Below are 12,487 nucleotides of genomic sequence, written 5' to 3' on the forward strand. Positions count from 1 at the left end.
CGTGCCAAGTGCCCGATTTTTGCGAAGGCAGGTAGTTGTGGCAGAAGAGCACAAAGAAGAAGTTTCCTCTTCACATGCCATTTTCAGCAAGGACTCTGCCATCTGATGTTGAGCTAACATAATATTTGCTTGTAGAACCCATTTCTTACTGACTGTAGAAAATTAGGAGAGGTCATGCAAATGAAATTGCATTAAGAGCAGAGTTTTGTGCTGAGGCTTAGATTCAGCACTGGGGAAAGTAATTTGTAGTAACAGCTGCAGGTTTCATTCTGTTACTAGCCAAGACAACAATATGCATCAATAGATCAAATAGAAACTATTGCTATCATAAATAAGAATACTGCTGCTTTTTGCTGATTGTACATGATATCCTAATCATGGTCTAGCTGAAAAGGGATCATCCAGCAGTTGGTAACAGAACTTAGGTGGCAATACTGTTCAGATCCCAAGCCATTAACCTTCGTATGACTTTAGGTCTGCCCTGTTCTGTTTATGCATGGACTGAATACAATCTTTGTGATCAGATCCACACCTCCTTCAGTGTGCAGGATGAACAGGATGTTTTTCAAGTGAGATTGTTACCTTCGTTTTTATCTTTAGTGTTTCATATGTGACACTATTTCTTGTTTGATGCAGATGCTCTGTATGCTGCGCTGAACATAGATTGGTGTTTATCACACTAGCAGGAATCAATGCAGCTATAAAAAATGGTGGCCTAAGAAAAAGGTTGGTATGTTATTACCATTTAAAGATAGGCTGCAAAAAATTGCAAAGGATCCACTGATGACTGGATGCTCAGCTTAAAAAAAACTGGGCTTGGCTCTTTTTCTTTCCTTTCAAGTGTAGAGTAGCTAGACTAGCACAGTTATTTGCAGTGGATCCTAAATATCGAAGTAGGAACCCTGGTGATAATACTAAGTTAACAGTCATATCTGAAAAGCTTGGTGTAAGTGAGTTTGCTCACATATATATGTGGTGGGTTGACCTTGGCTGGATGCCGGGTGTCCACCAAGACGCTCCCCTCCTCAGCAAGATGCGGGGAAGAAAATAGGTTGGAAAAAACTTCATGCATCAAGATAGAGGCAGTTTAATAAACCAAAAGGCTGCGCACAGAAGCAAAGAAAACCCAAAAGATTTATTGTCTACTTCCCATCAGTAGGTGATGTCCAGCCACATCCTGGGAAGCAGGGCTTCAGTATGGATAGCAGTTGTTCTGGAAGACAAATGTTGTAATAATGAATGCCCCCCCTCTTCCTCCTTTCTCTTGTATTGCTGAGCAGACGTCATATGGTATGGAATATCCCTTTGGTCAGTTTGGGTCAGCTGTCCTGGCTCTATCCCCTCCCAAGATCTTGCCCACCCCCAGCCTACCGGTGAGGAAGTGAGTGTTGGAGAGACAGCCTTGGTGTGTGCCAGTAGCCAAAACTCTGGGGTGTTGTCAACACCTTGCTCCCTATCAATACACAGCACAGCACAGCGCTGTGAGGCCTGCTATGGGGAAAATTAACTCCAGCTCACTCAGACCCAATACAGTATACACGCACACACATGCGCGCACGCAGTGGAGAGCGAATACAGATCTCCTGGTACTCAGTCTGCTGTATTAATTACAAAGCCACTCCAGCATCATCATTTGTTATATACCTGTTAGTTCTCACAAAAAAATTATGTAGGTGCCCTACAAATCTACTTTCTTCCTTTTAGGAGTATTAGTCTGCTTTGTTATTAATTTATCATTTTTACAGCAAAAATGTGGGAAAAAGATCTATTTTCCTACTGTGAAGAGTGGGAATTTTATACTGTGCACAGTAAGTTACAATAAAAAGTTGTATCATGTAGCAGTCTCTTGCCCATATTTTCTTTTACAACTGCAATCACTTAAAATGAAGCATTTGCTATCCTTAAAGTAGGCTTACTTTACTTCAGTCAGTAGACTGACTTAAGTGCAGCAGGACTGCAGGGAACCAGCCTACAGAACTGAGTATCTAAATCAGAGAATTATCTAAGTTGGAAGGGATCTTTGGAGGCTAATTCAACCTCCCGCTCAAAACAGGGTTAACTTCAAAGTTGGATGAGAGTGCTCAAGGTCTTGACCAGCTGAGATTAGAGAATCTCTGAGGATGGGGAATCCACAGCCTCTTTGGGCCACCTATTCCACTCCTAAACCAATCTGTTCCAGTGCTTAGTCCAATCTGATAGCATGGGGTCATACAATGAAATGAATTAATTCAAGGTTTGCGTTCCACTGCTGGATTAATAGCACTATTAATTTAAGTTTCTCAGTATTATAAGAGTTATACTGTTACTTTTTTTAATGTTTAAATATTTTATTTCCATCAGTTCTTCTGAATATTTATGTTATCACTGGTAAATGATATAATATTTTTTAAACATGCATTATTGTATGTTGATTCTATGTAATGACTTATAGCTAAGGTCTTTCATGATTCCTTTTGACAGCTAAGCTTTTTGAGAGCTTTTGCAAAGTCAGTACTGTGCATTACATTTTGAAAACCTTGTCAACTACTGTGTAAAAAAGATGTCATCTTGACCTGACAATTTTTAATCTATTATTTAGCATCAGTCAGCTAACATATTAATTCATTCCCCCAAAAATACTACGAACATGATTTGAGGCTGATCATCCTACACTATCCTGCTTGTAAAGAAAAAATTGAAAACATGTAGAAAAATTACTACGCCATGCAAACAAGGTGTTGCTTCACATTGTTTTTGATTATATCATAAGATGGAGCCAGAGATAGTTGTCACATAAGTAGAATTTAAAATAAATTGCATTCTATATATAGTTTAGTCAACAGTTGAAATCCATTGATTTTGAGAGTTCAGAATCAGATTCTCATCATAAGTCTATTGACAGAAAATGCATTGGGATTTAATCAGCTTCTCTTTATGCACCTCATTTAAGCTCGTTTAGGTTGTCATTTGTTATATCAAGTGCTGGTGCTTGATACAAGTTCTTCAAATCACCTAGATGAATGACTTTGGTACACATATAATTGTGCATAAAATGCAAGCTGAAAAATGCTGTTTAGAACCAAGTGTGTGTGTAGTGACTAGAGCCATGTTGTGTAAACACAATGTCATTGGTGAAAGAAACTAAAAGTGCTCCATTGAGTGGCTTCAAAATGCATTCTGGTGTCAGATTGTTGGCAGTCTGAAACACAGTAGTTTTTTCATTGTTTGTAGACTGAAAAGAATTTTATTTTTTTTAGTGAACTGTTTCCATGTGCTAACGCAGATTTTAGGGCCTATTTTTAAAGTTTGTGATAGACATTTTAAGAAAGAATACAAATATTGGTGCCTAACATCTGAAACTAATATTAAACATCATTTTACGACAGCAGCTTCAAATCTGGAATTAAATGTAGAAGTTCTTTTGCATTTATTTGGGGAAAAAAAAAGTGTGTTGTAATGGAAATTCTTAGACCGAGATTTTTGCCATTGAAATCGTGGTAGAAACCCTTCTCTCAGTTTCAAAAGGATTTGAACTTTGGATTACTGGAGACACCCTAAAATAACATGTTCTGATAAAAATGTAACAGCTAAGGAAGCCAGTATATGGTTTTCACTAATTGTGTTCCCTCTGCAGTTTCAGCTGATATTGTTTACTGATGTACTTGCATCACTTCCTTTCCTAAACATATCAATTTCTGCTTTAGAATGTCCAGAAGGAGTTGTTGCTTTCTATACTAATGATGGATGAATTTAATTTCAATAATGCTTGTATCTTGTCCATCCTTTTACCAGCCCTGTGTTAGGAAACCATTACGTGAGGACATTTCTAAATCAAATTTCTGTGAATAAATGTATTGCAGCCCTAGTTGCGGTCTGCATTTTGAAAATTACATGTTCATTGTCTTTTCAGGAGGGTGCCTATTTCTTCCAGTGCCCAGAATGAAAGTTTACCAAATGAATACAATTCCTATGATTATTAAGGTGTAATTTATCTTGCAGAAGCAGGACAAATTAATGTCTGTAATATTTAACTTCATACACATATAATTGTTTTATTTTCAGTTCAACCATAGTATCTAGTTTATCAGTCAGTACCAAAAGAAAATATATGGATTTGTAGTTACCAAGTTTATAATAGAACTTGCTTTTAAAATGGCTACAGTATTAGATGATGCTTCAACATAGGACATAATTTTACAGAACAATTGCATTTTTCTCTTCAGAGCATGTCAACTACAACATTTTGAAATTGTCAGAATTTTTGGAGGTACAGTACAATGTACTTGTGGCTTGTTGCTCTTTAGCTCATCATTTTCCAGCACCTTGGTATAAAGATATATCTTTCTGTGACCGTACCCTGTACGTGCTCCCATCTTGTATTTTCCAGACTCTTCTGTGTTGAGGAGAGATGTGAAGAAATCAGTAACTATTCTTTTGTGCCATTTTCTTAACCTTAATTGGTTCCTTTGCTTCTTGATGATGCAGTAGACCTACTGATTACTTTCAAGGCTTCCTACTTCTAATGTTACTTTTTTAAAAAAATATATCTCTATTGTTAATTTAGTAATATATCTTAGTCCTTTAACATTTCTTAATAACTTGCATCTTATGCGTTGGCTGATATGGTATAAAATCTCTTGTTAAATTTTCCATTTTCTGAAGGAGAATTAACTCAAATTGTGTTTGAGTTTGTGATGGTGTCTTTTTTCCTTGAGTTCTTGTGTTTATCCAGTAGTAAACAGGCCTTTGTGATCCTTTGTGTTCGCCTCAGTGCTATTAAATGGTAGCAGGTAATTGTCATTACTTTCTCTCTCAAATAGGTTTCCTAATTTTGCAAAATATTATTTTCAGACATTGTGTTCCCATAATAGACTAAGACCTTTTTATCGCCAAGGATGTTGAAATTAATGTTGTCACTGTTGCTCATCTGTTTCATATTATATAATTACTACTTGAACCAGCTACTCTGTATTACTTAGGACTTAACAGAGAATAATCCCTCATCTTGTGTGCTCTGGAATTAGCTGTTCCAAGAGCATTTGTTTAAGAAATCACTTCTTTAAGCCTTGTTCCATTTAGCAGAACATGAGATACATTGTAAATACATTTACAATATGCTAGGAAGTATGTCTTCTTATAAGTACGTGTTGTGAGACATTAAAATGCCACATATTTGATTTTATTTAGACAAGTGATGTACTTGTGTCACTGTATGCTAACAAAACATAATTTGCAGTGATGTATCAGGAAAGATATAAAACCCATCATGGGCAGCTGAGGCAAAACAGCTAAACACCGTGTTTCACTTGTAAAATGACTTCCTGAAAGCACATAAAATGTCTTATTTGGCTAAAAGCTCGTTTATTTCCCACTATAACCATAGGTCTAATAAAACATACCTTTCCTCTCCCTGCGAACGACGCCCGATTTCACGGATCTGCCTGCCGAGATCAGCACCCTGGACAGCGCCGGCAGCGCCGTGCCCATTCCGCCCTGCTCGGCCCCACGGTCCTCGGCCGGCGCGGGCCGCGGAGGTGGCGGGTTACCAGGGGGTCATGGGCTTCGAACGGAGCTCGAAAAGGACAGGCTACGCTCCATTTGTACATCTACCTGGAAAATGAACGAAGAGGGACTGATGTCACAGTCACAGGGTACATGTGCAATGTATACAAGAATGTAACGCTGACGAAGGAATGCCATGGGTCCTGGTGGCTCCTGAAGTAATGACTGCCAGGTACCAGCAATACCGGGTGGAGACGTCCCGGCTGCAGAGGCCAAAGGAATTATGTGTGTTGGAGCTGAGTGGGAATGCTAGATGGAGTAAGGGGAGAGGAAGAGGTTGTGATACTACATTGCTTCCATTCCTGGCAGAAATAGGTGCCGAGCGTGTAAAATCTCACTTGCACCCCTTATGCGTAGGTATAAGGTTAGCAAACTGTGACAATGAATACTTTTCCCCTTGGAATGTTCTCTCAGGCATTTCTTAATCTTAGAGATGGTGGTCAATTCCCAATCAATCAAAAGGAAATATTGGCTGTTTGTGTGGTGCATGACATGCAGTTGTTCCCATCCTCCTTCCATTACATATACATAGTTTTTCTGACTACAGTTTTGGGTTCTCCTGTTCATTACAGGAAATATGATCTGCAACTTAATAACTAATGTCACTACATATTAAAGTTTCTTCCTGATGGTTGTTTTCTCTTGTCAGTTTTGGTGGGTAACAGTGCATCTGGAACATGTGGCTGAAAACAGCCTACTCACTTTCACTAACCAATTACTCTCTTGTTCTAATTTGAGTTGCAAATAAAACCACAAGATTAAAATTTTAGCTCCATTGAAGTCAATACTACACATTAGTATTGATCTCAAGAGGTCCAGAATTTCACTGTAAGTAATAACCCAACAAAAGTATATATCTATAGAGTAGAAGAAAGTAGAGACACCATAATTATTTATTTTTGTACATTCATGTTTAAATATGCAATAAATGTGCAGTAAAGAGAAAATTAATATATCCTTAATTTTTACCAGAAAAATACTCCCACTTTCAAATGAGCTTTTACAACAGCAGAAGTCAAATATGTATCAAATGCCTATGTCTGCTGATAATCAATCCAATTAACATTTAAAAGATTGAAACAAGTTATTTCAGTCATCATGTACATTCAGTATTTTTCAAACCTACTTTCTCATAAGCTGCAGCTTATGAAGGGAACAGTCTTGTAGTTGTAATCTTATTTCTAGCCTCGATATATTTGTAACGTTATGGAACTGCACAAAATCTTACTAGCAGTTTGATTAAATGTATATCAACATTCAAAACATTCTGTGGAATTTAAGGGGAAGCAATGCAGAAATGCAAATTTTTTTTTTAAAGGAAGACAGTGTTCACTTCTTTTCCATATTATTTCCAGAATGAGACTAAGTATCATTGTTATAGACTTTTTCTGTAACCACCTTTCCAATTAAAAGAGCTGGGATACAAGACAGAACAGCCATGCAGAGCTAACATCCAATTAGAAAGAATAATACATTTTGTACTTCTAAGATGAGCTAGTTGGGAATTTTCCAGCCTGTTTCCCTGGCAAGTCCTCCATCTTGGGGACTCCTGAGAACTTGCGGCTACCCAAGTTCTGAGGTGCTCTGGCTGTTTAGGAAGTAAATACAAAGGAAGAAGACTGCTTATGATTTTTGTGGAAGTAACGTTTGCTTTATCTGTTGGGGATTACATATGACTTTTTGTCTTGATTAGGGATAAAAGCTTGCTTCCTTCCTTCCAATTTAATTTTTTCATGGGAGGGGAAGTTTCCTTGGCTGTATATTTGAGTCAAGTTTCAGGCTGCTTTAATCTCTCTGCAGAGTTATGTTACGTACCTTGTGCTGTTTTCAATAAACACGTGGAACTGAAAGCTGCATATGATCCTGATGTCATAAAAATCCTTACTGTCAGAGCTTGAGAAAAATACTGTCTCTCGGTGTTCTAGACTGTGAAAATAAGCTAACATAAAGCTAATTGATGAGACTGCTTAAATGCATGTTTTTACAAAAGACTTCTTTTTCTAAAACAATGAAAGGAAAAATATGTTTGCTCAGGAAAGATTTAAGAGGAAAAAATCCCACTAGTTAAAATGTAAATAGAGTAGCATGGAAAAATGTCTCCAGTATGAACTAACAAGTTAGAAGTAGATGTTTTGTGGAAGAAATGTCAATATGACTAATGAAATAGTAGAAGAGAAATAGAGGTTAAAGAGATGGAGATTTAAAAATAAATCCTGACAAAACACATATGCTTGGAAAGCCAAATCAGTGCTGAAAGTAACAGGAAAATGATTGGGTTTATTTTCAATTGTCAAACCAGGTTAGTTATTCAGGAGCTTTTAGAACAAGTATTCAAGTTTATAGTGCAAAACTGTTTGCATGTTTGCATCATGTGATGTACATTTGTTTAGCCTGCTACGTACTCTATAGTGTGACAAATCTGGGAAGGGGCATGTTCTCCTGACCAAAATCTTGGACGTGGCGAGGGGGTTCCTCTGCACAACTACCTCATGCAGCACAGAGAAGTTCCTTCCCCGACTGTGAGATCGGAAACCAGTGACTTTCCCATGTAAAACGCTTTGAAATTTAAGGATGAAAAGTTGCATCATGGGGAAATTAAGGCATGGATGGGGAAGTGACTTTTGTGTGGTGTACGAGGCAGGCGGTGGGGTTAAAGGGTCACGTATTAGTCATTAAAAATTACAATTGACATTTTCTTCTTGGATCAAATGGAGCTGGTGTGCCGCTGGGCCCTCAATGAGAGAGAGCGGGGTGGCGGGTGGTTTCCACACACGGCTGAGGAGGGACTCGCCCACTCCAGCGGCTGCCGAGAGCCGGGCGGCGGTGGGTCGACGGAAACCGCTATATTCCCCGAAGGGGCAGTAAAAATAGAAAGCTAAACTTGGGGAAGGGGGAGAAGACACAGCCTCGCTTAAAAAAAAAAAGAAAAAAAAAAAGACAAAACTAAATAAAAAAGCCGCCCTCCCCCTCCAAGCCCCAGGAAGGCGCGATGGTGAAGCCCGTTATCTCCTGCCCCCTCACCGCGCCGCCATCTCCTCACCGGGCGCACCGGCCCGCGCCTCCTGCCGCTCAGCGGCGGCCGCCGCGCGCGCGCTTCCCGCCGCCGGCCGCACAGGCCCGCCTCGCCGCCTGACGGCGCTGCCCTCGGCGCAGGCGCAGGCCGGGGCGCGGGGGGGCCGGAGCGGCGCCGCGCCCTCGCTCCGCGTCCCGGGCGGTGTCTCAGTGCAGCCATGTCTGGCGGCGCGAGGCGGCGAGGCGGGCTCGGTCGGCGGCGCCCTCTGTGAGGCGGCGGCGGCGGACGAGCGGCGGCGGCGGGCATTCATGTCGGCGGCCAGGGATTAACGCGGCGGACACCGAGCCGAGCGGAGGGGGCGACCGACCCGTCGCCCCCTTCCCGCGGGGTCTCCGGCGGGAGAGAGCCTGTACCCGGCTGGCGGGGGCGGGGGGACATGGCTGACCGGAGCGCGCCGAGCTGCCACCTGCGGCTGGAGTGGGTCTACGGTTACCGGGGTCACCAGTGCCGCAACAACCTCTACTACACGGCGGCCAAGGAGATCGTCTACTTCGTGGCGGGGGTCGGCGTGGTCTATAGCCCCCGGGAGCACCGGCAGAAATTCTACCTGGGGCACCAAGACGACATCATCAGGTACCGCCGCCACCGCGGGCCGCATCCCGCCGCGGGCCTCGGCCCCTTTCGGGCGCCCCTGCCCCACGCCCCGGTTCGTCCCCCGCCCGCTCCTCCCGTCCCCCTGGAGCGGGGCGCGAGTATCCCCCCGCCGCAGCCTGCCCCAGGTGCTGTCCCGGGCTTGCGCCGGCAATCCCCGTCCAGTCAGCGCCGTGGCGATCCGGGAAGCGGATCGAAATACATCAAGGACAGTCAGCGCTTCCTCATCCCCTCCGGCCCCCCCCCCCCCCCCCCGGGCTTCGCCGTGGGTAGAAACAGTCTGGAAATGGCTTTTGGCTGTCGGGTTTAACGGGCCCTGTTGTAGCCTCCCTTCCCTCCCCGCCACCGGTGCGCGGTGCCGAAACTTGAACAGGCGCTTGTGCGCCGGGGTACCCGCACGGCACGGCAGCCTGAGGGTCGCTGCTCGGTCCTCGGTCGCCTCTGAATGTCAAAAGACCGGCGGGAGGAGCAGGAGTAATCTCGTGTGTGCCCTAAAGTACTTGGGCTGCGGAGGAGGTTAATCTGCAGCAGGTAGACCTTTGGCTCACGTTTAAAAGGCGGCGATTACGTGGGGAATTAGCGCCCTGCCGGTAACTCATGCAACTTTTAGGGTAATCTTAAAAGATCAGCCTTTGTTGCAAAATTGAAGCTTCTCCTATAGCTCAGTAGTTCACTTGGCAGTGAATGTTATCAGCTGCTGAAGTTCATAAAACAAATAATTACAAACTGATGTTGCAGGAGAAACGTGCTGGTGTTATTTCTTAAATGTGTTTTCACTCTAAGGATGCTTTTATAAGCCTAGTGGTGTTGTGAGATCAATGAGAGAATTTGAGGAGTATGAAGGGCAGATGTGAGCCTGAGTCATCAATCCTTTCCCTTCCAGTAGGTGTCATTGCGGATGGATTTTAAATTCTGGTTTCCTTTGCTCTTCCTGTTGGGGTAAGAGCTAGCAGTAGACAATTTTGTAGGTAATTTACAGCACAGAATTTGTTTTTATGATGCTTAGTGCTCCAAGGCATACCTTCTGTATGTGTTACTTATACAAGTAACAGGTATTGCCTGTGGAGACCAGAATAGATGTTACATCTTTCATTTAAGCTTTTAGGCACTCCAGAAAACTTGGTCATAATGGCCAGTTTTCCCCCCTTTGTTTAAATCTTCTTTGTGAAGAAATTTAAGTAGTTTTGACATATGTCTGTGAATGTCCCTTAGAAGGGTGTCACGTCTATAGTATATTTCTCCTTGGTGCTAAAAATGTGAAGCAAAAAGTAGGCAGACAATGTACCATTATAGACTGTTGTACTAGGGGTGTTGAATCAGAAGTTTGAATCACTGTTATTTGCATCATTTAATGCTTTGACATTCTCATTTTAATCAAGGAAAAAGTGTTTCTTAAGAACTGCTAGCTGTCTTTGATGTCAGGTGTTGCGGGAAATCCAGGTCTGCAACTTCCCGTTGTGCTAAGGAAGCGGTTGCTCATTACTTGTTCTAATCTAAGGTCCAAGGTTGCCATAGTGTAATGTTACACATCTAACACTATGTAGTCGTGCATGCTTCCCAATGACACCATTTGTTTCAGTACGACTTCTTATAGTATAAGAATTACATGGTTTGAGCTACAACTGGGGAAGTTGTTTATGTTTTCCTGTGGTAACAGTTTTTTGCTCACACTCTCTCAGTTTTGGTACATTGTGCTACATTTGGCCAAAATGTGACAGAACTCATTATTCAGAATAGTACTAAAACAAACAAATCTGTCAAAAGTCAGCAAACCAGCAAGAAAGAATATAATGACTTTATCTGATTTGTGTGGGGATGTACTTTGATTTGTATGGTACCATGACCTGGCATACTGGAGTTTCTCCTGCTTTGAATTATACTGATGTTGAGAGAATATAATTTTAAATATGTTAAAGCATTACAGTTTATGCAGTTAGAATTTAGCATGCTTCTTAAATGCAAAAGCTATACAGAAATGTTAGTATGCTTAAAGAAGAATGCTTGATTTAGAAGCAGCATGGCTATTTCTAATAGTAAGATTAGACTTGCAGTGACCAGTGTTTCACTTGCTGCTTTTTCTAAAAGCAACATGGTACCATTTAAATGTCATCATACCGTGCTTTTCCTGACTAAACTTGAGTACCTGTACATGTTAGTTCTCAAAAATTAAAGCAGTTATAGTAGGAAGGTCAACTATTAAAAAATTGATTTTTAAAATACCAGAAAACAGGTGCAAAAATGAGATTACATAATACAGTAATCAGTGTTACTTAATTTTCTCTCTGAAGATAGCAAACTCAATTTTGTATTGCAAAAAAAAATTCACGTTTTGTGTTTTAATAGGCTCAGCAAGTACTGTCCAAATGCTGAGGCATTTGTGATGTTTTAGCGAAAGCAATGGGAGGATTGAGTGTCTTTTTACAAGTATGGGATCTCATTTATGAAAGCCGGTCTGGTGTCTGAAAATCTTATAAATTCAAATAATATACTTCCATGAGCACAGCTCCATAGCTACAAAGCCGAAGCAGTATATATTGCATGCTACATGGTGATATTATTAGTACTCTTCATTATGAGAACTTCTATATCATTGGCATGCCTTGGATGACATTCTAATTTTAAGCATCAGTCAGGAAGAGAGGAATTGCAATTCTTGAGTCAGAGACTAGTTATTTATCTTTAATAATAGAAAACACTATTAGATTAATGGACAGCTACAGGATATTTTCCTTTGGAAAATTTCTTTCTAGCACTAGCAGTTAGTTTGTCTTTTGCTGTGAAGTTTTACCTCCTTTTATTAAACAAAACCCTAGAAACCGGCTGTAAGATTTTTTTTTTAATGAGTAGATATTTTAGCATAATTTATTTCCACTATAAATGTCTAATCTCAATTTTAATCACAGTGTCCACCCCTCCCACCCCCCACAACCTCACTTGTGTACTGAAAATATGAGAGCTCTCTTTCAGTGTTTTGTCCGTCAGTTCTATTGAATAGTCTTTTGGAATGGAAGAGGGTAATTAGGATCACTCTTTTATTAGTTTGGTTTTTGAATTGAACAATCTCAGTCACTCAGCTCCAGCCTGTCTCTAAAAGGACTTCTATTGCTTTCTGGTGAGCTTTTGTTTTTTCATCTTTTGTTTTTTATCTCTTCTGATAATTACTTTCCAGAAATCAACCCACTATTCTGGAGAATAGAGAGTATCATGTTTTCAATGTTACTTACCTCCCATTTCTTATGCGTTTGCACATTTTTATTGTTGAGGTCCTGGGAGTGTGCGAAC

At 41.1% G+C, this 12,487-nt stretch overlaps 1 protein-coding gene and 1 long non-coding RNA gene across 4 annotated transcripts in view; one reads left to right on the forward strand and one right to left on the reverse strand.

Moving 5' to 3' along the window:
• Positions 1 to 1,106: 1,106 nt before the first annotated feature.
• On the reverse strand, positions 1,107 to 7,468 carry LOC142602000 (uncharacterized). The gene is made up of 3 exons (XR_012835601.1): positions 7,357 to 7,468; positions 5,379 to 5,589; positions 1,107 to 1,213 (listed from the first exon to the last, which is right to left on the reverse strand). It is a non-coding gene; the product is annotated as an uncharacterized LOC142602000 (long non-coding RNA).
• A 1,245-nt stretch (positions 7,469 to 8,713) lies between these two features.
• EML5 (EMAP like 5) overlaps positions 8,714 to 12,487 on the forward strand; it is a 108,478-nt gene continuing 104,704 nt past the window's right edge. For all 3 annotated transcript variants that reach the window (XM_075753732.1, XM_075753733.1, XM_075753734.1), the window contains exon 1: positions 8,714 to 9,187. In XM_075753732.1, coding sequence (XP_075609847.1) covers positions 8,991 to 9,187 — 197 coding nt within the window. In that variant the 5' untranslated portion in view covers positions 8,714 to 8,990. The remainder of the gene's footprint in view (positions 9,188 to 12,487) is intronic.

Source organism: Balearica regulorum, chromosome 5 (genome assembly GCF_011004875.1).
Source record: "Balearica regulorum gibbericeps isolate bBalReg1 chromosome 5, bBalReg1.pri, whole genome shotgun sequence".
NCBI classification, from domain to species: Eukaryota; Metazoa; Chordata; class Aves; order Gruiformes; family Gruidae; genus Balearica; species Balearica regulorum.